Source organism: Acinonyx jubatus, chromosome A1, assembly GCF_027475565.1.
Source record: "Acinonyx jubatus isolate Ajub_Pintada_27869175 chromosome A1, VMU_Ajub_asm_v1.0, whole genome shotgun sequence".
Lineage (NCBI taxonomy): Eukaryota > Metazoa > Chordata > Mammalia > Carnivora > Felidae > Acinonyx > Acinonyx jubatus.
This window is the reverse complement of record NC_069380.1, coordinates 5,992,109-6,017,053: the sequence shown is the minus strand read 5'-3', so window position 1 is coordinate 6,017,053 and position 24,945 is coordinate 5,992,109. Positions and strand designations below refer to the sequence as shown.

General features: G+C 42.8%; 1 protein-coding gene across 5 annotated transcripts; it reads left to right on the top strand.

Annotated features, from left to right (window-relative positions):
* The first annotated feature begins 10,307 nt into the window (after positions 1-10,307).
* Positions 10,308-23,613, top strand: RNF6 (ring finger protein 6). Of its 5 annotated transcripts, XM_053209834.1 has the most exons (6): positions 10,840-10,993; positions 11,290-11,372; positions 13,188-13,398; positions 14,455-14,550; positions 17,402-17,520; positions 20,302-23,613. In XM_053209834.1, the coding sequence occupies exons 3-6, from the start codon at positions 13,206-13,208 to the stop codon at positions 20,395-20,397; spliced, it is 504 nt and encodes a 167-aa protein (XP_053065809.1). In that variant the 5' UTR covers positions 10,840-10,993; positions 11,290-11,372; positions 13,188-13,205; the 3' UTR covers positions 20,398-23,613. The 5 variants fall into 5 exon arrangements, with proteins under 5 accessions (XP_026920381.1, XP_014939240.2, XP_026920382.1 ...); XM_027064580.2 differs by lacking the exons at positions 10,840-10,993; positions 20,302-23,613 and adding an exon at positions 10,308-10,616 and having other exon boundaries at positions 17,402-20,246; XM_015083754.3 differs by lacking the exons at positions 10,840-10,993; positions 20,302-23,613 and adding an exon at positions 10,769-10,833 and having other exon boundaries at positions 17,402-20,246.
* Positions 23,614-24,945: the final 1,332 nt, after the last annotated feature.

Genomic DNA, 24,945 nt, shown 5'->3' with positions numbered 1-24,945 from the left:
GGTGACTTTTAACCTCTTCCGGGAATATCTGTGACCATCAGAACAGAAAGTTTGCTTCGGTCAACTTTTTTTTTTTTTTAAGTTTATTTATTTTGAGAGACACAGAGAGAGAGAGAGAGAGAGAGAGAGAGAGAGAGAGAGAGAGAGAGCACGAGCAGGGGAGGGGCAGACAGAGGGAAAGAAAGTATCCAAGGCAGGCTCCACATGGTTAGGGCAGAGCCCTACACGAGGCTCAAACCCACCAACTGGGAGTCATGACCTGAACCGAAATCAAGAGTCAGATGCTTAACCAACTGAGCCACCCAGGTGCCCCAGGTCAAGCTTATTTACAAATGTGATTTAATATTGTTAAATGTCCGTGTATGTCGTAAACAGGGAAGAGAATGCACTTCTCTCTCTACTTTTTTTCATTCATTCATTCGATATTATTTAAATCTTTTTTTAAGTTTATTTATTTACTTTGAGAGAGAGAAAGAGAGCGAGAGCGAGCAGGCAGGGGCAGAGAGAGAGGGAGAGAGAATCTCAAGCAGGCTCCACATGGCCAGCTCAGGGCCTGATGCAGGGCTTGAGCTCACAAACTGTGAGATTATAACCTGAGCTGAAATCAAGAGTCGGATGTTTAACTGACTGAGCCACCCAGGCGCCCCATCATTTATTCGATATCATTGGATGCCTTCCGCAGATACCGAGGTAGACCCCGGAAATATCTAGAGGAATAGGACCATACGCCTGCCCCATGCACCTCACAATCTAGTTCAGTGCTTCTCAATCCTAATTGTACATTAGAATAATCTGAGAGCTTTAAAAAAAAAATCACTGACACCCAGGTCCAATTCTAGACCAAGTAAATCTGAATATTTTGGCAGGCAGGCCCACGTGCCAAAAATTTTAATAGCTCCTTAGAGGATTTTAATTGTAGCCAGAATTGAGAACCACTGGGCTAGTGGATATTAAGGGATTCAGGGTAGAGCTATAAATATATCTGAATTATCTGTATGTATAACAGGAGTTATGTAAACTATATACCTATACCTATCCTTACCTACCTCTCCCCTCACCCTAAGGCATATTAAGACCCTCAGAGAGAGGAGTAACATAGGTGTTTTGGAAAACACTTCTCTTTCTCTTCCTCAAATAGGAAGACAATTATATCATGTGGTAAGTGAAAGACCCTGGTTACTAGGAGTTACTAGAAGATCACACAGAAAGAAGACCTAACCAAAGTCAAGGCCACTGAATCTTCTCCAGAAGTAGAGATGCCAGAGCTAATGAGTCCTAAAAGAGTTAGCCACGCAGAGGGAGATCGGATTGATTTTCTTTCCCAAATAAAAGAACCACGCTACGTTAGACGTTATCCAACCTTTGCTCAGCTTTCCCCCCTCCCCTTCTTCCCTCACTACTGAAAGATTTTTCCTGAAGAATCCTCCGTCAGTAAATCACTGACTCAGGCTCTGTGTCTAGGGAGTCCGACCAAAGATAGTTGATCCCTGGAGGAATCCCAGGAAGCAAGGATGAACTTTTGGAGCTGGATCATTTGCTGGGCGACAGGCCACAAAGCCCTCAGTGGAGTCTTGACAGCCCTGGCATGGGAAGCGGTGTGGCTGCTAAGCCCTTCACCTGTGGAGAGTTGGTGTGTGCCACAGGCGGAAGAGAACGCACCGGCTGGTTGCCTGGCAGTTGAGGGATATGGAGGAAGTGGTTATTCTAAGGGCTGTGCAATTGGATGGCCACCGCTGGGCACCGCTGATGTACCAAGGAAAGAAGATGGCAGGCTCAAGTCACTTCGTCGTGACTTAAAAGTGAAGCGTGAGAGTCAGAGGGCCTTCCTGACAGCATTTTAAGAGCCCATCATCACCTGCAGCCGACAACAGACTGAGCTGAGTGGGGGCAGGTGGAGGTCTAACATGCAGCAGCACTGCAGGGAAGGCTGAATGCTTGGTCAAGGCAGATCTGTTCTGCCCTAAGGCAGGGCGCTGAGAGGGAGGGAGTGGGACCCTGAAGCACAAGGATCTCCTTGCCCCATAGGTGCGGCACGTGAACCCCCACCCTCCCCTGAATTAATGGGCCTGCAGAAGTGGTCTTTGCCCCTTGCTAGAAGATAGCACCTTCCTTGCCTTGCCACTCAGGAATCTCAGATGAAGGCAAGGATTTTCCACTGCCTACTTTTGGATACCAGACCAAAAACTTGGGGGTCGTGTTTCACCATAACTCAGTTAGGGACGTGCTGGTCATGCTGTAAGTAGAGAGGGGTTATAAGCCAAAGAACAATTGGACCTAAATAACTTTTCACCAGCAAAAACAGGGAGAAAGTGTCAGAGAGGACCACAATTGTGCTGGAGCAAGGCGGGTAGACCAGAAAGCAAGAGAAAGGAGAATTTGCCAGTATAGGAGCATTTCCCCATGAAACCCCCTGGGTGGTTTAGTTGGTTAAGCATATGGCTCTTGATTTCTGCTCAAGCCACAGTCTCATGGTTCGTGGGTTCGAGCCCCGCATCTGGCTCTGTGCCGACAGGACAGAGCCTGCTTCAGATTCTTTCTCCTCTCTCTGCCCCTCCCCCACTTGGGCATACACACTCTCTCTCTCACAAAATAAACATTTTAAAAAACCAGATATTTATTTCCCACAGTTTTGGAGGCTGGAAGTCTGAAATCAGGGTGCCAGCATGGTTGGGATCTAGTGAGGACCTTCTTTTTTTTTTTAAGTTTATTTATTTTTAGAAAGAGATAAACAGCAAGCAGGGGAGGGGCAGAGAGAGAGGGAGACAGAATCCCAAGCAGGCTCTGTGCTGTCAGTGCAGATCCCGTTGTGGGGCTCAAACTCACGACCCATGAGATCATGACCTGAGCTGAAATCAAGAGCCAGACGCTTAACCGACTGAGCCATCTAGGCGTCCTGTGGACCCTCTTATGGGTTGCAGAATTCAACTTCTTGTATCCTCACGTGGCAGAAAGACAGCAAACTAGCTCTCTAGCCTTCTCTTAAAAGGGAACTAATCCCGTTCATGAGGGTTCCACCCCCATTACCTAATCATCTTCCAAAGGCTCCACCTCCTAATACCCCACACTGTGGGTTTGATTTCAACATATGAATTGGCGGGGGGGGGGGGGGGGGACACAAACATTCAATCCATAATAGCATGATAGGATGGCTCTATTACAGAAGATCAGAAAGCCCACCAGCTGACTATTTTTCTCAAGAGTTCCCAGAGAAAACAAAGGCAATAAGAAATTCACAGGTGAAAGGGGTACCAGCATCACTAAGAGACTGTTCTCTGTAGGCTGAAGCTGATAATAAGAGACAGTATTGCTGGGCTTCCTGGTAGCAAAGGGGATTAAAGAATTCCAGAACAGCAGAGGCCAGGTGACGGCACTGAGCCATAGAAGCACTTAACCATTAGAACCATTTAATTACTATGATGGGTGGCCAAGTTGGACTTTCAGGGGCCTGACCTTCAGGGATCCACGGAGAGGATTCCACAGAGCGCTTGTAGGAGCAAGAGAGATGAGCAGTGAGAAAGAATAGTGCTAAATGTATGTAAATAGAACACAACCCTTACTTAATAATGGGCTAGCAGAAGGTTGAGGTCAGGCACCACAATAGAAAGTCATGTTCTCTTGTGCAATCTCCAGACTGGAGTCATTTCTTAGACTCAAAACCAACCAGTTAAAAGAGAAGTTGCATTCGTACAAGGAAGAGCCAACAGGGAGTCAGGTAATAACCGGAGCTCTGACTCATGCCCATCTCAGACTGGGTCTGCTGAGTCCATGGCCTCAGTTGTTTCTCTGCTTCCCAAATGTATCATCAGAATTGGAATGCTTAGCTGTTGGCAGAATCCTCACATTGGTTCCTTGAGCTACTATAGTAAGAAACTCCAAGGAGCAGTCCCTAAAACCACCTCTCTTTTACCAAGATAGTAAATTAAAAAGCTGTATTGCAGGCCAGGGGGGATGGGAGAGATTCATACCACCCACAAGGATTTTGAAAATGAAGGCATGGTGTTCCTTGTCATAGCTTTATTTAACTTGCCAGTCTGACCTTTGCAGAAACTTGATAGATGAGGACATACGACAGTGGAACACCACAAACTTAACCAATTGTTGGCCCCATTGCAGCTGATTTGCCAGATTTTGTATCTTTACTAGGGTATATTAATACGTCCTTGGTACATGTATGCAGTTATCAATCTGCAGGGGTGTTCTTTCCTGTTATTCACTGGGAAGAAGGATCAGAAGCAGTATGCATCCATACTGTGTTATTTGGAACTTAGAAGCAAGAAGCGGCAAGGACTCTGAGTGTCTTGGTAATATACATTTGCTCCAGAAGTTGAGCGATAAGGCTTACAAAGGGTCAGGGGCCTGCCCCATCAGTGAAGGTTTTGGGGGTCCAGTGATCTAGGCATGCTGGAGCATCTCTGAAGCACAGGGCAAGTTATTGGACTGTGCATCTCTACCGCGAAGAAAACAGCAGAATGCTCAGAGGCCTCGGTAGGTTTGCACATTCACTGCACTTGGGGATATATTTATCAAGTGACTTGGAAGGTTGCTACCTTTTAGGAAGGCCCAGGTAAGTACATCCCATGGCACAAGCAGCCTTGCTACTGGGGCCATTTGAGCCAGCAGATCCCATGGTACTAGAGGTATCTGTTGTAGAGAAAAATGCCATTTAGTGCTTCTGGAAAGCCCCAATAGGCGAGTCATAGCACAGACCCCAGGGTTCTGGAGCAAGGCCATGCCATCTGCAGCCCAGAATTATTCAGCATTTGAAAAACAGCTCCTGTCATGCTACTGGGCCCTCGTAGAAACGAAGCATCTAAAATGAGACACCAAGTGATCGTAAGTTGGGTTCTGCCGGATTTACTGTGTCAGCAGATCAGGGGGTTGCAGTGGCAGTGGGCTGTAAGCCATTTCACGCATCTGGGATTAGGTAGTGAGCTGCATAACAGGTAGCTGAGATCCCCATGTCACCTACCACTGTTGAACCAATGCTTCTCCCTCCACACATAGTCATGGCCTCGAGGGGACCCCTGTGACCATTTGACACAGAAGGAAAAACCCAAGCTTGGTTCGTGGATGGGTCACCTGGGTCCGGATACAAGCTGAAAATATCTGCTGCTGTGATTTAGCCCCACTCAGAGGCGGCTCTGAAAGAGAGTGGTAGAACGAAATCTTCCCAGTTGGCAGAGTTTCAGGCGATGCATTCAGTCATCGACTTCGGAGACAGAGGTGGCCAGGGTAAGGGGGTACTCTACAGTGACAGAGGTTAGCTTAGCTTATTGGTCAGGGGTTGGAAGAAAAAAGATTGGGGAAGGCTGGAGAGGAGACAGATGGCTGGATCTACGGGAGAGCACAGAGTGTGAGGATTTTTATGGCAAATAATGCCCATTAGTGTCCACTGCAGAAGAGGTGCTAACTCAAGCAGGATGAGTAGGCCAGCAGATGTTGGTCAGCCTACATCAGGGGTCACCCGAGTTCTGACACAGCAGGCCGGTGGATGGAGAAGCCATGGTGGCAGAGATGGAGGGATGAATGGGTCAAACAACTTGGACTCTCTCTCCAAAGCCAACATAGTTAGTCCACCACTAAACGTCTGACCTGTCAGCAGCAGAGACCAGTACTGAGCTTCTAAGAAGGCCACACAGCCGCTGGGTGGCAAGTTGATTGCACTGAGCCCTCCCAACATGGAAACAGTGACATTTCATCCTGACTAGGTTTGACATGTGTTCTAAGGGTGGGTCTGCTTTCCGTGCCCACAGCACTTCATCCAGCACACTATCCAAGGACTCTGACGTGGAATCTGACAGAACACTGCCTCAGATTGAGGTCTGATATTCTGACACAGGACGTCACAAAATGCTGCCGCTGACCAAGGGGCGCACTTTACAGCAAGATGGTGTGGTGGCGGGCACTTGACCAGAGGCTCCCCTGGTTGTAACACGTACCACACACCACACCGCTGGAAGCTGTCAGCTTGATGGACTGGAGCAATGGCCTGTTGCAGGCATAGCTGAGGCTCCAGGTTGGAAACGACACCTCATGAGGTTGGATCAGTATTCTTCAGGATGCAATACACTTCTTCAATCAATGGCCATAACATGGGTCAAGGGTCCCTAGTAGGTAGAATGGATGGGTCCAGAGACCAAGGGATAAAACTAGGAGTGGCCTGCTCACCGTGGCTCCCAGTGATCCATTTGGAGACTTTGTGTTTCCTGTCTCTGCGACTTGAGGCCCTGCTAGCCTAGAGAGCCTGATACTCAGACGTGGGATGCTTCCTTCAGAGGACACTGTAAGAGCCCCACTAAACTTAGAGCAATGTTTCTTCTCTGGTCACTTTGGGTTCCTAATGCCATAAGACTGACAAATCAGCAGGACTTGGGGCTGCCGCTACATAATGGAGACAGAGAAGGGTGCGCTTGGCCTCAGGTGGTCCACTGGGGCGTTTCTTGGTATTCCCATGTCTGGTTGTAACTATAAACAGGTAAGTGCAGCAACCACAGCATAATAACCAGGGTATTAAACCTCCTAGGGTACAGTGCCTGGGTCAGTCTATCAGTCAAACCACCTATACTAGCAGAAGTGATAGCTGGGGTGGAGGGGAATCTAGAAAGGGTGGTAGACGTGGAGATAAGGAGTATCAGTTATGGCGTTGAGACCAGCTGCAGCAGTGGAGACTAGTTTGTCCTATTACTCTCCTCTTATAACGTTTCCCAGAAATTGTGACAAATAAGAAGTCTGGGAAAATCGTGCTTGGATGGAGTAACTTAATGTGAAAAGTTAGTGATCTAAGCATTGCAAAGGGCCGACTACAGTGAATTCTCTTTGGGCTCTGCCCAAATCCACTTCATAGGCTAGTGCATCTATATTTCAGCTGCTCTGTTGGATGACAATTCACGATGCCACCTTCCCCAGAGAATGGTTCTCCTGCCCCTGCAGACCTCATCCAATGGCATGGAGGTACAAAAAGGCTGGCCTTCTTGGATAACACCTGCTGGTGAATTTTTGGGATCAGCTGAGGTTCATTCTTATTTCTTTATCCTCCTGGCCAATCCTGCTTCCTTCACTTCCCTTCTCCAGAGAGTACTTCCCTAATACATCACCTGAACAGGAATTCTTGTCTCAGACTCTATTCCTAGGGGGCATGACCCAAGACAGTCTCCGGCCTAACTGGATAGGTTGAGACTAGTTTTGGATGCTTTGGATTTCCTTCCTCAATCTCCATTCTTTCCTTCTGCTAGTGTACCATCTTGCATACAGGCTGGAGCGCTAAAAGTGACATTACCCAGACATTTCTGTGACTACAGTTCTAATGCAAATTACATTCTGCCAGTTAAAATGTATTCACCAAGATGTGGAAAACTGAGCCAAAGCCGAGGCCGTATTTCTACCCCCCTTGGGCTGTTTCTCTTGATGGTGAAGGGGTTGTAGAGAGGGGAGGATCTTCTGCAGTAGTGATTCAGCACCCAGTTACTGGCTTTGCTGATGTTAAGAGATAACCGATGGTGGTGGTGACAGAGGCTTTCGGCTGTTGGCTTCCAGATCACTGTACTGTAGCAACTGCTGCAGTACCTTCTTGACTCAGGACTTCCAGAAGCAACCTTGAAGGTGGCAGCTTTCCTCTATTGGTTGGTTCTGTAAGAGATGCTCCTTCCATAAGTACTTCAAGTGTTGCATTTAATGCCTTCCTGAATCCTTAAGTAATAATTTTTAAAGTTAATCATAAAAATGATTATGACGAATCTGGATTTCTCGTAGCTGTTCCAATGCTGTCCACAAAGTCAGCAAGATTTCAGCTGAAACTTAGATGTCTAACTCAACTACTCAGTTTTGCATTTTAAATTTTAATTAAGGTTGCCATTGTAAGTACTCAAGACACCAAATATACAGAGGATCTTTTTAATGTCATGGTTTAAATTCTCTTAATACCTTTTTATTCTTAATTGTAAAAAGTCCTGAACTTAAAAGATGCATACACACTAAGAGGCTAGGTACCATTCCAGTTAACAGAGATTCCAGTAAACAGATTTGGGCAGGGTATGAGGCTTGGAACGCAGGTGTGCAGAATGATTTATCTCTCTGTCCCAATTACCATATTGCGTCTCCCTTTAGAGTTACTTTGTCTTGGGCTACAAAAACTGAAGTGAGGTATTGGATTCAAGTTACATATACTACCCATTTGGTCACAGAAATCTGCAGCTTTCCACCAGCTAAATCACTTGATAGGATTTTACATTTTTTGACTCTTAGGTTATACACACACACACACACACACACACACACGTGTATATATATATATATACACACACACACATGCACACACACGTATGTGTGTGTTTTCAGTTTAACATTTGAAGGTATTTGCACTTGATGGATTAGTACTCTTTAAAACTCATATAGATACTTAAAATGACTTCTGCTTAAATTGTGGATATCTTACATGTGGCTTTCTCCAACTTGAACTCACAATTTCTGAGGTCATTGTACTAACATGCATTAATCCTGTTTGCAGAAAGTTCGCATTTTTCTCTGCTCATCCATGCAGTAAGCGAAGGACAGCGTGTCAGGGGCTACACTAAATTCTGGGATATAAAAGTGAATGAAACCATTTGTTCAAATTTAAGGATTTTAGACTCTTAGATGCAGGAGACCTATAATTTAACAGAAAATCATCGTATTTGCTCAGTGGCTTTTTCACTGACAAGGAGGGCAAGGACCTTGTTTGTCTTATTCCCTGCTGTTATCACTAGCACCTAATACACAATGGCACCCAGTATTTGTTAAGTAAATGAATACAAGCTAAGGTAGAGTTATACAGAGGGAGCTACGGGAGTCCCCAAAGGGACATCTGTCTAGTTTTATGTGTGAATACTGGGCTGGATGCTGGAGTGAGGGTGTTACTTCAGAGGTCTCAGAAAAAGTACCTTGAGGATGAGATATGATCTGGGTCTTGGGAAAGGAAATTAGGTAAAAGTGGGTTTGGGTGTTGCTTAGGAGTTCCCAGATGATTGTTGAGGAACTTCAAGTAGTTCTGGGATGCCAAGAAGAGATCAGTCTATAGAGGTATGCAGCAGACATATCCCAAAGGGCCTGGTAGACGTTGCTGTTTATGTATTTCCATTTTAGTATCTGTAACAATATGATTTTTTTTTTTACTTGGCCCATTTACCCCTACTAAAGCAATAACTCACCCATGCTTAAGACTATACATCTTCTTCACAGGCACTAAGCCTAATGGTAGGGATAGGCTAGCTCCCCAAAAGTTAAGGCAAGGGGCACCTGGGTGGGTCAGTCTGTTGAGCATCTAACCCTTGATTTTGGCTCAGGTCATGATCTCACTGTTCTCAAGATCGAGTCCGGAGGCAGGATCTGCGCTGACAGCGCAGAGCCTGCTTGGGATTCTCTCTCTCCCTCTCAGCCCCTCCCTTGTGCACGCGTGTGCTCTCTCAAAATAAATAAACTTTCGGGGTGCCTGGGTGCCTCAGTCGGTTAAGCGTCCGACTTCAGCTCAGGTCACCATCTTGCAGTCCGTGAGTTCGAGCCCCGTGTGGGCTCTGGGCTGCCGGCTCAGAGCCTGAAGCCTGCTTCCGATTCTGTATCTCCCTCTCTCTCTGCCCCTCCCCGTTCATGCTCTGTCTCTGTCTCAAAAATAAACATTAAAAAAAATATTTTTTAAATAAATAAACTTTCAAAAAAGTTAAGGCAGGAATGAATGAATTAATGAACAAACGAATGAAGAATAATAGCAGTGTGAGCACTGTGCAATGGTTAAGCCTTCTGGATGGTAGGGAGGTCAGGAAAGGAGCCTACACCAGGCTGGGCAGAGTCCCAGTCAAGGGCTTACTTAATTAACGGTGAAGTGAGTTTGGGTAAGTGTCACATCTCAGCATTAAAGCTAGAGACATGAATGCAGGAGTTTCCAAGTGCATTCCTGGCAGGAAAGTGAAGAAACACAGATAAAAGCACTTTAGAATGATCGGGGTTGGTAGTTTCCAGGTGCCAGTGAGCAATAAAGAGAAGAGCCTGGCTGATTAGTTACGTGCTACCGGGGCAGTGAAGGGACAAGAACAGACTGCTGGGTTGCAATCTGTAGCCAGACTCCGTAAACGAGCCACAACAAGGCGCAGAGTGGGTGCTACTACTTCCCAAGGGTGGAAATCAGGATGTGTCCCTGGGACTTTAAGGCTGCAGGAGCGCTGAGCGGCCCAGTACTTGGACTCTAGAAGGAGGCCCTGGGACAACCAGACCCGGCCGCGAGCCCTGACGGGGCGGAACGCGCGGAACGCTAGCATCCTAGATCCCGCCGGACACAATTTTCAGTCGCACCAGCGAGCGTCCAGCCGGCGGGGCAGCGTCTGCGCTTGTCCGAGGAGGGACCTGGCAGCGGGGAAAGAAGGGCCAGGGCCTGTGTCCCTCCTCTAGAGCCTCCCCGTCATCTGGACGACCCCAAGCTGCTGCACGGGCTTCCGACTTCTCCCTTCAGTAGACGATTAGAGGGCGCAGCGGCCTCCGGAGACAAGCCCCTCTCGCCCACGCCCGTCGGTCACAACCTTCCAGGACCCGAGAGGAGCGCCGCCCGCCGCGAACTTTCCTCAGGGCAGGAGGACTGCCCAGCTTCTGGCAAGGTGAGCTCGGGGAAAGGCTCCGGGTCGGCCACTACTTCCGGGAGACGCTCAGGAAAGCAAGCCCTCCTTGGCCCCCGTCTCTCCTCCGATTGGTTAACTGCTCTCTCAATGCCCTCCCCTAACTGGTGATTGGCTCAGATGCACCGTCTGTCACCTGCCTCCCTGTGGGAATCCAGGTCGCTAAGGGAAGCGTTCCTTGAGGCTCGGTAGGGAAGAGGTTGGTTGGGCCCCTGAGCCCAGTTTGTTTACTGTACTGCGAACAGTACCCCGGCGCGAGCTTGCGTCGCAACCGCCAGGAAAGGAACCAGTAGCGGGACGGAGGGCGGGGGTGGCAAGAAAGTGAAGGCTCAGAAGTAAACTGAAGACACCTGACCCTGGTAACATCTGAATGGGAGCAGGGTGGGAAGGAAGGCCTTGGAGAGGGGAGTTGTGATCCCAGGAGCTGTGGCCGTGTGGGAGGGAAGGCCTAGTTTCTGTTGCGGGAGAGAAAAGGGCCTAGCGGGGGGTTTTAATGACCTAATTGTTTGGGGGATCTGATTTTCTAGGCGAGCGTCTAACAGGATCCACTGAAGGTTTTGCTTTGACTTTGCAGCAGAGCTTTGACTTTGTTAGCCATTCCCGTCCTTCAAAGAGACCATTTATTGAATGATTGAATTCTCTCTTATTGCTCCAGATGGGCAGCTCTCCAAAAAAGCACAAACAATGGAAGGATGGACACCACTGCGTGTATTGAAAGCATGTTGAAAGGAAAATAAGGTATTCACTTTGTTTAGTTGTGGTTAATCGTGCAAGAAAATTACCTGCGAGAAGAAGCTCTTAAAGTTTTGAGTGATTGTCAGGGTAGCTTGGTTTTTATGATGGGTTTCAAATTTTTTAAATGTTTAGTACAAAAATTTTATTACTGCGCTCCCTAGCACACGTGCTCTTTGCTAATGATGGCCTTGTCGTGATTATTCTGAAAACGGAAACCTTGAGTTTTTAGTAACGTTAATTTGCTTTCGATTGGGTAGTGTCATCCGATCTTTCCTTTAAGAAAGGACATAATAGTCACTGTAATAAAATCCCCAAATTTGGAACTTAATGTTAGAATGTACATGAAACTGGATACTTACAAATAGTTCAGACTTGTAGACTAATTTACTTTGTATTTAAAGTAGTTTGCTTATTAAACACTGAGTCAGAGGCGCAGCCGTTGCTTCTCTGGTCACCTAGTTATTTGATCCTCCAGCCTCCATTATGTCATGTGCTACAATCACACACACCCTTTATTGACACCTAGAAATTGTCAAGGAATAGTTTATTTCCTTCCACAGCACGCCCAAATTAGCTTTTAAAGGTAGACCTGGGCCCTACCTTGGAAAATTCTGATCTGGGATTCGAGATGAGATCTAGGGCATCTGTATTTTTAAGAGTTTCCTCAAATGAGTTTGATGTGCCTTCCCAGGTGAGAGCCGTTGACTTACTAAATAGATGCGTTTAAGAAATTCTAAGATAGGGGCTCCTGGGTGGCGCAATCGGTTAAGCGTCCGACTTCAGCCAGGTCACGATCTTGCGGTCCGTGAGTTCGAGCCCCGCGTCAGGCTCTGGGCTGATGGCTCATAGCCTGGAGCCTGTTTCCGATTCTGTGTCTCCCTCTCTCTCTGCCCCTCCCCTGTTCATGCTCTGTCTCTCTCTGTCCCAAAAATAAATTAAAAAAAGTTGAAAAAAAAATTTAAAAAAAAGAAATTCTAAGATATTTGTGAAACAATTTTCCTCATTGGTTTATTTTCTGTGCAAAAGTAAGCCTCTAAGGAATGACGCTTGAGTATAATAAAAAAAAAATAGGGTTTGCCTAGGCAAGGTCAGGAAGTTTCACGGGCACTCAGAAACCTCTGGGACTAACCAGGCCTGAGGATGAGGTTTGCTGTGGGGAGACACAGGGTGCTCTGATAGACATTCACAGTCCTCAGAGCAAGCGTGTGGTGTTTCCTGTTAGGTTTAACAGACCAGCTGCCAAGTCTGTTCAGTAGATACAGTAGGCCAAATTATTTTTACCTAACAAAGTGCAATGGAGGGTAATATTACATAATGTGAGTTTTATTTGGGGGAGAATACCTTTGCTGGAAATAAATGTAAACGATAGCCTCCCAATAGCTCTGTGCTTACTAAGTAAAAAACAATTTAAAATCATGCATAAAGTGCATAATTCAGCTTATGTTTTGTATGCTAACATGAAGTACCCAGATATTCGAACTATCAGTGAGGGTTTTAGATCAACTTTATCAGAGAGTGAAGGAGGCAGAAAAATGAGAGAAGCACTTTGGTATTCAGCTATGAGAAATGCGTGGTAAAACCAAATCCAGTCTGCTTTAAGTAGCAGCTTTAAGCAAAGAAGTAGGTCCAGTTGTGTTCTGTCTCCTAGAAGCTGCTTTTCGTTTCATGTGTGAGTTCTTCACTGCAAGATTTGGCATATGAAATATATGAGCAGGGGACGAAATTTAAACTGAAAGTAAAGAGACTGTAAGTCAAAAACACGAAGCTCTGTGTAGTCCATGACTAACAGCCTGGATCTTGTACATCTTGTTTGAACAGAAAGCCAGGAATCTCAGTATGAATCCGTCTAGATCGAGATCGGACGATGGTAGTGAAGAAGCCTCATCTCAAGACCATAATCATCGTGAAAGTGAGAGAAGATGGCAGCAAGAGCGTCTCCACAGAGAAGAAGCCTATTATCAGTTTATTAATGAACTCAATGATGAAGATTACAGGCTAATGAGAGACCACAATCTTTTAGGCACCCCTGGTAAGATATGGGTAAAAGAGGAGACACCTTTTTTTATTATAGTAAGGAGTTTCAAAATAAGGAGGGTGTTTTCCCCCCTTCTTCCCTCTCCCAAAATATAAGGCACTATTTTTGTGAATTTAAGAACCTTGTAATATGACAAAACAGAAAATCACTGGCTTCTCTTTTTGATAAGTGTGAATCTTAGACATGGAGCTCACAAATGTACATAATAGTGTCAATTTTTTACATATATGGCCCTGTTTCTCTTTTAAGTAATAGTTGTAAATTAGATATTTTTAAAAACCAAGTTCTGGGGCGCCTGGGTGGCACCGTTGGTTGAGTGTCCAACTTTGGCTCAGGTAACAATCTCGTGGTCTGTGAGTTCGAGCCCCGTGTCGGGCTCTGTGCTGACAACTCAGAGCCTGGAGCCTGCTTCACATTCTGTGTCTACTCTCTCTCTGCCCCTCCCCCGCTTGGTCTCTGTCTCTCTCTCAAAAATAAATGAACATTAAAAAAAAAAATAATTTCAGGTGTCATAATTTATTTATTTACTTAGCTGAATTAATAATGCTTCAAAAGTCTAGTGTGTTCCATAAGTTTTTTACAAATTTATTTCAGAAATGAACTAATTGAAACTTGTATGTTTGTACAGGATATATTTGTATATTGCATATTTGCGTGCTGTATATTGATGACTGATATAATGACCTGTTGAGGTAACATTCAAGCAGATAAAGATTCAGAGTTTTTCCTAGAAATACTTCCCTTTAAATTCCTCTTAACTCTAATGAAAATCTACGAATTAGGGCTTCTAGATTCCTAAGTGTATCAACTGAGAGGATTTTTAAAAAAGTATTCAAATTAAATCCTATTTTTATTTTAATAAAACACAACCAAAATGATGTATACTTGCATCAATTACATATTTTTAACTGTCTTTCAATGTAACAGACCATGAAAATAACAATGTCTTTTGCAGATCGCTAAAGATTATTAGTCTTACCCTTCACGAGTTCTCATAAAACAGTCATTTAAGGTATTTAGTTTCACTGAGCAATTTTTTATTGTTTTTAGGAGAAATAACATCAGAAGAACTACAGCAGCGATTAGATGGAGTCAAGGAACAAAGAGCATCTCAGCCTGACCTGAGAAGTGGGACAGATACCAGAGGTACTGCAGACTCCTTTCCATTAGGAACAGGTTTAATTAGAGCAGTGGCAGACATGAACTTACTAGATCTTGGACAGTACTTTTGTTTTTAATGTTTTCCAGTTTTATTGTGGTACTCATTCAGATAGTATTTACCCATCATGTGCAAAGCAGCCTAGTTAGGCAGTACAGGACGGGGTGAATACAAAGACCTTTTACACACACAGATTGCCCTTGGGGAGCTCATGTATGTGAAATAGTATACAATGAAGTTAATTACCAGCATAATTCTTTTTAATCTTAGAATGCACACACTACTTCTTTTAAAGTAATGTAACTAAACTTAGCTTCTAAAATTTTCTACAGAGCAATACAGAAAGATTGAGAAAACATGTCTTTATTGTTAGTTTTATTATTTTTGTGTTGGTCGTGTTACTGAACAAACACTAAGTCATAAAAAGTTCTTATAAAAAGTAAAGTGAAAAAATTTCAAACTAAACAGAAGTGTGTAGAATTAAAAGTAAAGCCAACTCTATGTACCTCTTACCAATTCTACTTCCTTCCCCAGAGGTATTCATTATTGGTAGTTTCACTTTTTTTTTTTTTAAGTCATTTCACATATTAAGATTATTGTATTAGAGCAAAGACGATTAAAAACTCAAAAATGCAACGGCTCAGTGAGATACAAGTTTCTTTTCCTGTTAACAGTCCAGGGGAGATAGGCAAGCTTTACTCCATGAATCCTCTTGGAACCCAGCCAGCAGAGTAGTTCTATCACTGTACCATCCAGTACAGGAGCTACTAGTCCTATGTGACCATTTAAACTTAAGTAAAATTAAATAACATTTAAAATTCAGCTTTTCACTCCTGTTAGCCACATTGAAGTGCTCGGTAGTCACATATGGTTAGTGACTTCTGTATTGGGCAGGACAGACGTAGAAATTTCCACTGCTGCATATTTTCATATTTGCATATGGACGCTGCTGCTCCAGGATATTGTGTACATGATCCAGCTAAGTCACAACCACATCTAGGTTCTAGCTGGCAGGTCTAGGTTCCAGAAAGAGGTCCAGGCACCAGTCCGAAAGTGAGATCTATCACTTTCACTGCTATTCCACTGATGAGAACTTAGTCACATGGCTGCACCCAATGGCCAGGCTGTTCACGTGACCATTACAGTGCATTTGTAAAAGGAGTAGGGCAGGACGGTTTTCATTAGATTATTAGTGAACTGTTTTACGCACACCATCATCATACGTTCTAGTAACTGAAGATGGAAGTTGCCTTTAGCATGTTTTTTATCTGCCTTTTACTCCTGTCTCTTTCCAAATTAAAATGGAAATTGGATTTCCTTTTTTTTTCTGTATATGTAGATATGGAAGTTATACCATATTGCTATAGCTGGTAATGCTGGTCCTTTTACTATGTTTTAATGGAAAATGTACTTACCGCATGTAAAATAGCTTGTATCTTTTAAATATGGCTAAAGGTGGTTTATTTTATTGACACCAGCAGTTGATTAATAGCTTTAACTTTAATATTTAAAAATGGTTTTTACAAGAAATTTTTATAAGAGATTGAAACGAAATCAAAGCCATCTCATTTAACGGCCATTTTTGTGTAGAATAAACTTAAAGGTTAAAGTCTGTATAGTTCATGTGCATTAGAATGATTTTCATTGACTTTTTCCCTTTATATAATCCACTGGTTAAAAATGGAAAACTTAAGCTTCCCGTAGTAGCAGTGTTACGGAAGTTTATCAGGGGCACATTTTTTCTAAATTGATTCATTCAACATTAATTGAGAGAGTCTGATTTGTACCGCATACTGTTGTAGAGGTGGGGATTTAACAGTAAATAAGATAAGATGAAACTCTTCATCTTCCTGGAGCTTACATTCTAAATGAACAGAAAATATTCATAATGGCTAACATTTATTGAATGCTTCGTATATGCCAGGTATTGTACTAATCATTTTGTATCCAGTATTTTATTCTCATGATAATCCTATGACATTTATACTTTTATTATCTCCAAGTTACAAATAAGGGTACAGTCATAGAGAACTTAGGTAGCATGCCTAAAGTTTCCCAGCTTCACATAAAGACATAATGTAGTGCTAATATGTATTCAGAAAGGCATATTTCTTAAAGTGTACATTTTTGGCAGTTCCTGAGAAATAGGATAAAATTCCTGAGGTCATGAAAATACCTCTAGCTGTAAAATGTTGACTTCCCTTTACCAGAAGAACCCCATTCACAATGAATTATATATAAGTTTTGCCACTACATTTTACTGATTTTTACCATATGGCTAAAGCAATTTAAATGTACTGTTTTAGTATTGGCTGTATTTCTCATCTGCTTTAGTTTTTTTTAAATATTTATTTATCTTTGGGAGAGATTGAGTATGCAGGCGGGTGGAAGGGCCAAGAAAGAGGGAGACATAGAATCCCAAGCAGGCTCCGTGCTGTCAGCACAGAGCCTGACACAGGGCTTGAACTCACGAATGGTGAGATCATGACCTAAGCTGAAATCAAGAGGCAAGCACGTAACTGACTGAGCCATCCAGGCGCCTCCTCATTTGCCTCAATATTTTGCCAGTAATGGGCATAGAGAAAGTAAGAATGAGGATTTCTTCAGAGCTTTGCATAAACAGTATTTATAGTTTTATAATACATCAGAATGTATTATAATATGCATCTAGTATATACTTTTCTTTTAGAAATTCCAACTTTTTGCCATTTTCATTCACTAAAATGCATAGATGTTCTTAAATATTATTGAATTCAATAAAAAATTTATCTTGTAAGCTTTAATAAAAGTCTAAAGATTTTAGGAACTGATCTTAAATTGATTTGCTTTGCTTTCCAGACTCAGAAGTCCCTAGAGAAAGTTCAAACGAAGATTCTCTGCTAGAATGGTTGAACACGTTTCGACGCACGGGAAACGCGACCCGAAGTGGACAAAATGGGAACCAAACTTGGAGAGCTGTGAGTCGAACAAACCCAAACAGTGGAGAGTTTCGGTTTAGTCTGGAAATCCATATAAATCATGAGAATAGAGAAATTGAAATTCATGGCGAAGATCAGACAGGCATTCCACTTTCAGATTTTGGCAGGGATCGTACTACAAATAGGCAACAGAGGTCAGCCAGTCCTGTGGCTAGGCGAACGCGAAGCCAAACCTCCATGAATCACAGTGGTAGTAGCTCCAACATCCCAAGGACTAGGCTCGGTTCAAGGGGGCAGAATTCAGCAGAAGGATCTTTCTCAACATTGGGAAGATTAAGAAATGGCATTGGGGGAGCAGTTGGCATTCCTAGAACGAGAGCTCCGCGTGCTGATTTTGGTAGTCATGCAAACCATTTGGGTGGTAGTGAACTCAGGCAGAGGGAGGGGCAACGGTTTGGAGCAGCACATGTTTGGGAAAATGGGGCTAGAACTAATGTTACAGTGAGGAATACAAACCAAAGATTAGAGCCAATAAGATTACGGCCTGCTTTCAGTAGTCGAAGCCGCTCGCCAATTCAGAGACAAAGTGGCACTGTTTATCGTAACTCACAGAGAGAAAGTAGACCTTTACAGCAAAACGTCAGAAGGTCTGTTAGGAGGAGAGGTATAACGCGTGTCTTTTTAGAGCAGGATAGGGAACGTAGAGGTACTGCCTATGCTCCATTCTCTAACTCAAGACTTGTGTCAAGAATAACAGTAGAGGAAGGAGAAGAATCTAGCAGATCTTCAACTGCTACACGACGACATCCGACAATCACACTGGACCTCCAAGTGAGAAGGATTCGTCCTGGAGAAAACAGAGATCGGGATAGTATTGCAAGTAGAACTCGATCTAGGGTAGGGCTAGCGGAAAATACAGTCACTATCGAAAGCAATAGTGGGGGCTTTCGCCGAACTATTTCTCGTTTAGAGCGGTCAGGTGTTCAAACCTATGTTAGCACTATCACAGTTCCTCTTCGGAGGATTTCTGAGAATGAGCTTGTGGAACCGTCCTCAGTGGCTCTTCGGTCCATTTTAAGGCAGATCATGACTGGATTTGGAGAATTGAGTTCTTTAATGGAGGCCGAATCTGAGTCAGAGGTTCCGAGACATGGTCAGCATTTACCAGAGAGGCACTCAGATCTGAGCACCGTAGGTGCAGTTAATGACATCAGCCAGCACAGTGAAGGTTCCTCTCAAAACAGGCGGGCCCAAGAAGACAGCTCTGAAATGCGTGGTGAAAACGAGACTCCCCAGCCTCCCGCCCGAAACAGTGATAGCAGAGGTGGCCGGCAGTCGCGAAATTCAAATAACTTAGTTGAAACTGGAACACTACCTATCCTTCGCCTTGCTCATTTCTTTTTACTAAATGAAGGTGATGACGAGGATCACATACGTGGTTTAACCAAAGAGCAGATTGACAATCTTTCCACCCGAAACTATGAGCATAGCAGTATCGATAGTGACCTAGGCAAAATCTGTAGTGTTTGCATCAGTGACTATGTGACTGGAAACAAGCTCAGGCAATTACCTTGCATGCACGAATTTCACATTCATTGTATTGACCGCTGGCTCTCAGAGAATTGCACTTGCCCCATCTGTCGGCAGCCTGTTCTAGGGTCCAGCATAGCAAACAATGGGTGAAGCGTTGGGTCTGTTCAAATAGTACATTTTAGTAGAGCTGAGTATTTAAGCGCCCTTTTGTTGAATTCTTTGTGATGAGCTAACCAGGATGAAAAAGAACAGATTATTATAGTTTGCACTATTTTTTGTGTGCTTTTTTAACTTGTTAAAAAGAAAATTTATATAAAACTTAAAATGGCAAATGTTAAATTATCGACAAGTACAGAATAGTCAATATTGCTAGAACCAAATAATCTTTAAAATGTTCTTATTTTGGTAATTTCGTCATGCTAAGCACTTTTGTATCTGCACAATTCAGTAGGTTAACAATCAATCTTCCTTTTCTTAATAGCACAGCAGACTTTATGTGGACTTTCAACTTCCATAGGCTTAGTGCCATGTCCAGGCAATGGTGTCTAAATAAGCCTTTCGTTAACTTTTTATTGTAAGGACAATATCTTTTCATGAGAGAGTGTTTGGCTGAATGTTTGCTCTATATATTTAAGTTACTTGAAATGTTAAATTTAATATGCAGCATACCATATATGTATATATAGATATATAATTTTAAGGGTAAAATATTCCGTCTAAAAACTACCAGTTTGGTTCTTATTTAAGCTTTTGGGCTATTACTGCATATGGCACAATGTGTAACATTTACAGGATCATCTCTGGGAGGAAGTAGATATTTAAAAATAGAGATAATTTACTGAAGCGTCTCTGACAATCTTACTAGACAGCAAGCAATATGTAATACTGAACAAGTATTTCTTTACTCAGAAATGGAACATGGACATTTTAGTACATATAGATTATTTAACTTGAGTTCGGCCTTTTTGTGACTTGTTTGAATGTGCAAACAATTCTTTGGATTATATTAAGTAAGGTATACAAATATGCATGGTTTCTCAAATTTACTTTTAAAATCTAAAAAAAAAAAAAATGTCTATGAAGAATCAAATGCATAGATAATGTGTTAAGTTTACTTGGAGGCCAAAAACTCCAAATAATACAAAACAAAAAACCCTTAAGAGAATGTGGAATTTATATGAACACGAAGTATGCATTGAAGATCTATTTCTACCAATAAATATTAAAACAAAGCTGTATGTGAACTTCTTTTCTCTTGGTCCCCTGTGATTTATTTTTCAAAAAAAGAAAAATTTCACACCTACAAGGTGTCAGACAGTGTTACAGGTGCTGAGGATTCAGCTGAGGACAGAGTACCTATCTTCACAGGAAGAGAACATTTAATGAGTTACTGAATTAAATGAATATATGACACAGTTTTCCTGTGGTGATACTGCTTGGGGAAAACCACAAGAACAAATTCCTCAGGACCAGATTCGGGAAGATTTACGTGTATCTCAAGATTGTTTTTCCTTCTGATTAAGTAACTATATTCATCAGGTAAGATGCATACACAGGAGTTTTCAGGGAGTGCATTTAACACCTGGAGGGAAAGCTTTTAGTAAGAGTCATGACTTTGTTTGGAGTAAATGGTTTATGTAGGTCAATCATGGGGCTGGGAGGTTTGAATGCTTTAAATGCCAGACTAAGGAATTTTACTTCACCTTACAAACTTTTGGTGTCTCTTGGTGAATTTAGTGGCGAATGGTAAGATCATTTTTCATGTTGCAGGAAAATTGGTGTGGTGTAGTGTTCATAACACAATGGAGTAGAGAGAAGGGGGAAGCAAAAAAACCTTAATAAAGGAACCACTGTGGTCATTTTTGTCATCCGTTATCCTCATCCTCAGTTACTAGCTAACCTAGCGCGATGGCAGTGAAACTGGAAAGAGAGAGAAGAGAATAAAAATGTTGGGAAAAAAGGACATTATTTGGTTTCTTGTTCAGTATGAAGTGGGAGAGTGATATATTCACAGATGGACAATCACCCGAATAGAAGAGAGAGAGGTGTTACAAGCTATGCCAATGTAGACATTTATCTTAAATATGCACCTCTCCCTCGTTTCAGTGATACCGTTTGTTCCCAGTATGACCAGAGACTAAATCCAGCATTTTTTGCTCATGTGGAATATTCTTCAGGAAGTTCTACCTTCCCTGGCTTGATCAGTTAGGAGAATCAAGAGGAGAACAAAGAAAGGGGGAAATGAAAAAAAGTAGGGATAAAGGAAAAAATACAAGCACGTTGATTCTTTGACTTAGTCCTTTGCAAGACGTGGTAGGACCAGCATTGAAGGGACCCCAAATCGGCATTTGAAACAGAACTACATTGTACAGTTTATGGAAAATTCCCGCTAAGCAGCAGGCTTCATATATTTTGTAAATTGGTATCCTAGTCGGGAACAAAGGAGTGTTTTCTGTAATATTTTCATTCATTTCCCAGTAAACAAAGCTGATGACAAATACAAAGGCTCTTTATCTATTTATAGCCTCTATTTAGCAATGATTGCATGCCTTATGGTTCCAATATAGAAGGGAACAAATAGTTTGAAACGCTTCATTTGAATATTGTGCTCCATGTTGTGTCCTCAGAGCTTATTCTTTATAGTGTGGCTGCCTTGCAAACTTGTATTTCAAAACTGTCAGCCTCCCACCTGCTTTCCCTCTTGTATCCCAGATGTGTATAGTTTCAAGTAGCATTGACCTGTACTTGACTACCTTTTATTTGCCCTGTGGTTATTTTCCTTTCAGTTTTTAACGTGAATTTATAATTTAAGCCTCCCAAGGTCTTGAAGTATTATTGCCACTTCACATAGTGAGTAGCAGAGTTCAGAGTCACACACAGGACCGTTTGCCTCCAAAGCTTGTGCTTTTCCCCCTCAACTGCATTCTGGAAAAGCAGAAATGCTTGGTCCGCACACAACGGGAGGACTGCTCCTGAAAGTTATAAAGCGGGATCTGTATTGTGAGGATGGGTCCAGAAAAGAGATGGGACCTGAAGACCCTGTGTGAAGGATCGTAGTTAGTAAGTTGAGTCTGAGGCATTTTCACAAATACTACTCCTGGACAAGAACTTCCAGTGAATTTCCAGTCTTCCTGCACCTCTCCATCTGAATAACGTCTGGCCAGAGGAGGAAGACGTTGTGTGGAAATAGTACTCCACATACGTGGGCAGTTCTTCCCTTTGCAGTGGCAGCAAGCTCCTCTGGGGTCTCTTCCTCAATCCTGTGCGACGTTGGAGGTCAGAGAGCTGGGGTACCTGTTAATACAGAAGATGATTGCCCAGCAAGCCATCTGTCACCGAGAACGCCAATGTTCCATGTTCCACAGGACATGACTGTAAGTGTCAGTGGTGACTGTTTTCCTCAACGTCTACAGGCAGGTTGTGAGTTGTTTTCAGTGACTGTGGAGGTATTAGGTCCTGAACATATCTGCCCTTAGAATAATTAGGGATCTTCAGTTACTTTCAGCAAGTTTTTTAAAATTTATTTTGAGCATTAAATCTCTGAAGAGTCCGAGTTGGCCTCTATACTTTTCTTTTTCTTAACCGCCCCCCTTTTTTTAGTAGCGTAGTCACATATCTTCTCCAAAATAAAGCTTTCACGTGTATTTTTCCTCTATTGTATTAATGTCTTGTTAGAAAAGTGGAACCTCTTGATTGCCTAGTATATATGTACACTTCCTTCTCACACATTTAACCTCAAAAATGCCCCTATTTATAACCAGAATCCAACTGTCTTCTGTGCAATTGCAAAACATTTTCACATTCTCCCCGATGGGAAACGATACAAATTCATTTACAGCTTCTGTACTGTGAGGTGACACAATTTAGCCACTCTTAGGAGTTCAGATTCATAATAGTGAACTGGATGGTGTCCACTCTTCCATTAGATTGGATTTTTTTTTTAATTTTTTTTTTTTTTTAACATTTATTTATTTTTGAGACAGAGACAGAGCATGAATGGGGGAGGGTCAGAGAGAGAGGGAGACACAGAATCTGAAACAGGCTCCAGGCTCTGAGCAGTCAGCACAGAGCCCGACGCGGGGCTCGAACTCATGGACCACGAGATCATGACCTGAGCTGAAGTCGGAGGCTTAACCGACTGAGCCACCCAGGCGCCCATCCATTAGATTGGATTTGATTCATTGTGACTTCTTACCATCCAGCTTATGGGATAAATGATAAATGTGGCTCCTATCTACCTTGATAGAGTGAAGTGGAATAAAGATCAAACAAAAAAGGGGGAAAGAAGCGTCACTGATTACACTGATTACTAGTATAGAATGTGCACACATCTTGCTGAGCAAGCTTAGAAGGATGAATGATAGAAATAATGAGACTTGTAAGCATCTCTTTGTTGACTCTCTTATCTGGATGTAGACTAAGTTGTCTGGTCAGCCAATTTGGCTGGCCTAATCCTGAATTAGGGCCACTTGCAGAAAGATAACCCAGTGAGAATTTCCGTACTGGTGGTGGGGGTGAGTGGCAGGGGCTGGAAGGTTTGAGAGGATGCTAGTGAACAGTTTTGATCTTAGCACTTTGATGTGAATCCTTGGTTCAGGAACTGCCATAATGTTGAACAGGTCTCTGTACAATAGGTTAGGGGCTTTTTGGACAAGTGCCTTAAAACTTTAATTAGCTCCTTAACAGTTTCATTTGGGGTCTCATCTCAAACACCACAAGTCTTGTATTGTTCTTGATTTAGTAGAGGGAATAGTCGTGACCCTTACAACACCTTTAGGGCTTTTCTTTTTCTTTCTTTCTCTTTTTCTTTTCTTTCTTTCTTTCTTTCTTTCTTTCTTTCTTTCTTTCTTTCTTTCTTTTCTTTCCTTCCTTTTTTCTTTCTTTGTTTCCTTCCTTTTCTTTTTTCTCTTTCTTTTCTTTTCTCTTTTTTCTTTTCTTTCCTTTTCTTTCTCTTTTTTCTTTTTTCTTTCTTTTATTTTCTTTTCTTTTCTTTCCTTCCTTTTCTCTTTTTTCTTTCTTTCCTTCCTTTTCTTTTTTCTCTTTCTTTTCTTTTCTCTTTTTTCATTTCTTTCCTTTTCTTTCTCTTTTTGCTTTCTTTCTTTCTTTCTTTCTTTCTTTCTTTCTTTCTTTCTTTCCTTCCTTTTCTCTTTCTTTCTTTGTTTCCTTCCTTTTCTTTTTTCTCTTTCTTTTCTCTTTTTTCGTTTCTTTCCTTTTCTTTCTCTTTTTTCTTTCTTTCTTTCTTTCTTCCAGTATTTTGTTAAAAGGACGCTTCTATTGCTTAGCTAAATAGATTTTACTTCCGGTGTGGTTTGGGGGCTTTCTTTAATCTTCCTTTGAGTGCTGCCATTGTCCCTTTGCTGCATTTCAGACAGTGTGTTTTACAGTAGGAAGGAGGCTTCTTCACTTTCGTCCGAAGGGTGACGCAGAGTGACCATTCCACTCTGATCAGTTGGGGTCAGGTCACGTGGCCAGTCCAGCGCAAGAACGTAGATTGGGAGCGGTTTAATTATATTTTCAGTCCCATCATTGAAGCACCTGATGTTCCTGATAACTCTCTGTTGGAAGATCCCAAGACCACCTCCAGGTCAGTGGTTGGCTAGGACTCATGGGACTGAGTATATAGTTGTGCTCACAGCTAAGATTTATTATAAGGAAAGGAGACAAAGGGCAAAGGGACATGGGGCGAAGTCTGGATGAAACCAGTCAAGCTTCCAAGAGTCCTATCCCAGTGCAGTCCTACAAGACACACATTCCTCCAGCACCAAATGGGACATGGAAGAAGTGTTGTTGTTAAGGAAGCTCATTACAGACTCTGCCCGAGATTTTTATTGGGGGCCGGTCATGTAGGCACCTCTGCCTGGCATGTACCAAAATCCCAGACTCCCAGAAGGAAAGCAAGTGTTCAGCATGAACCACATTATTTGCGGTTTA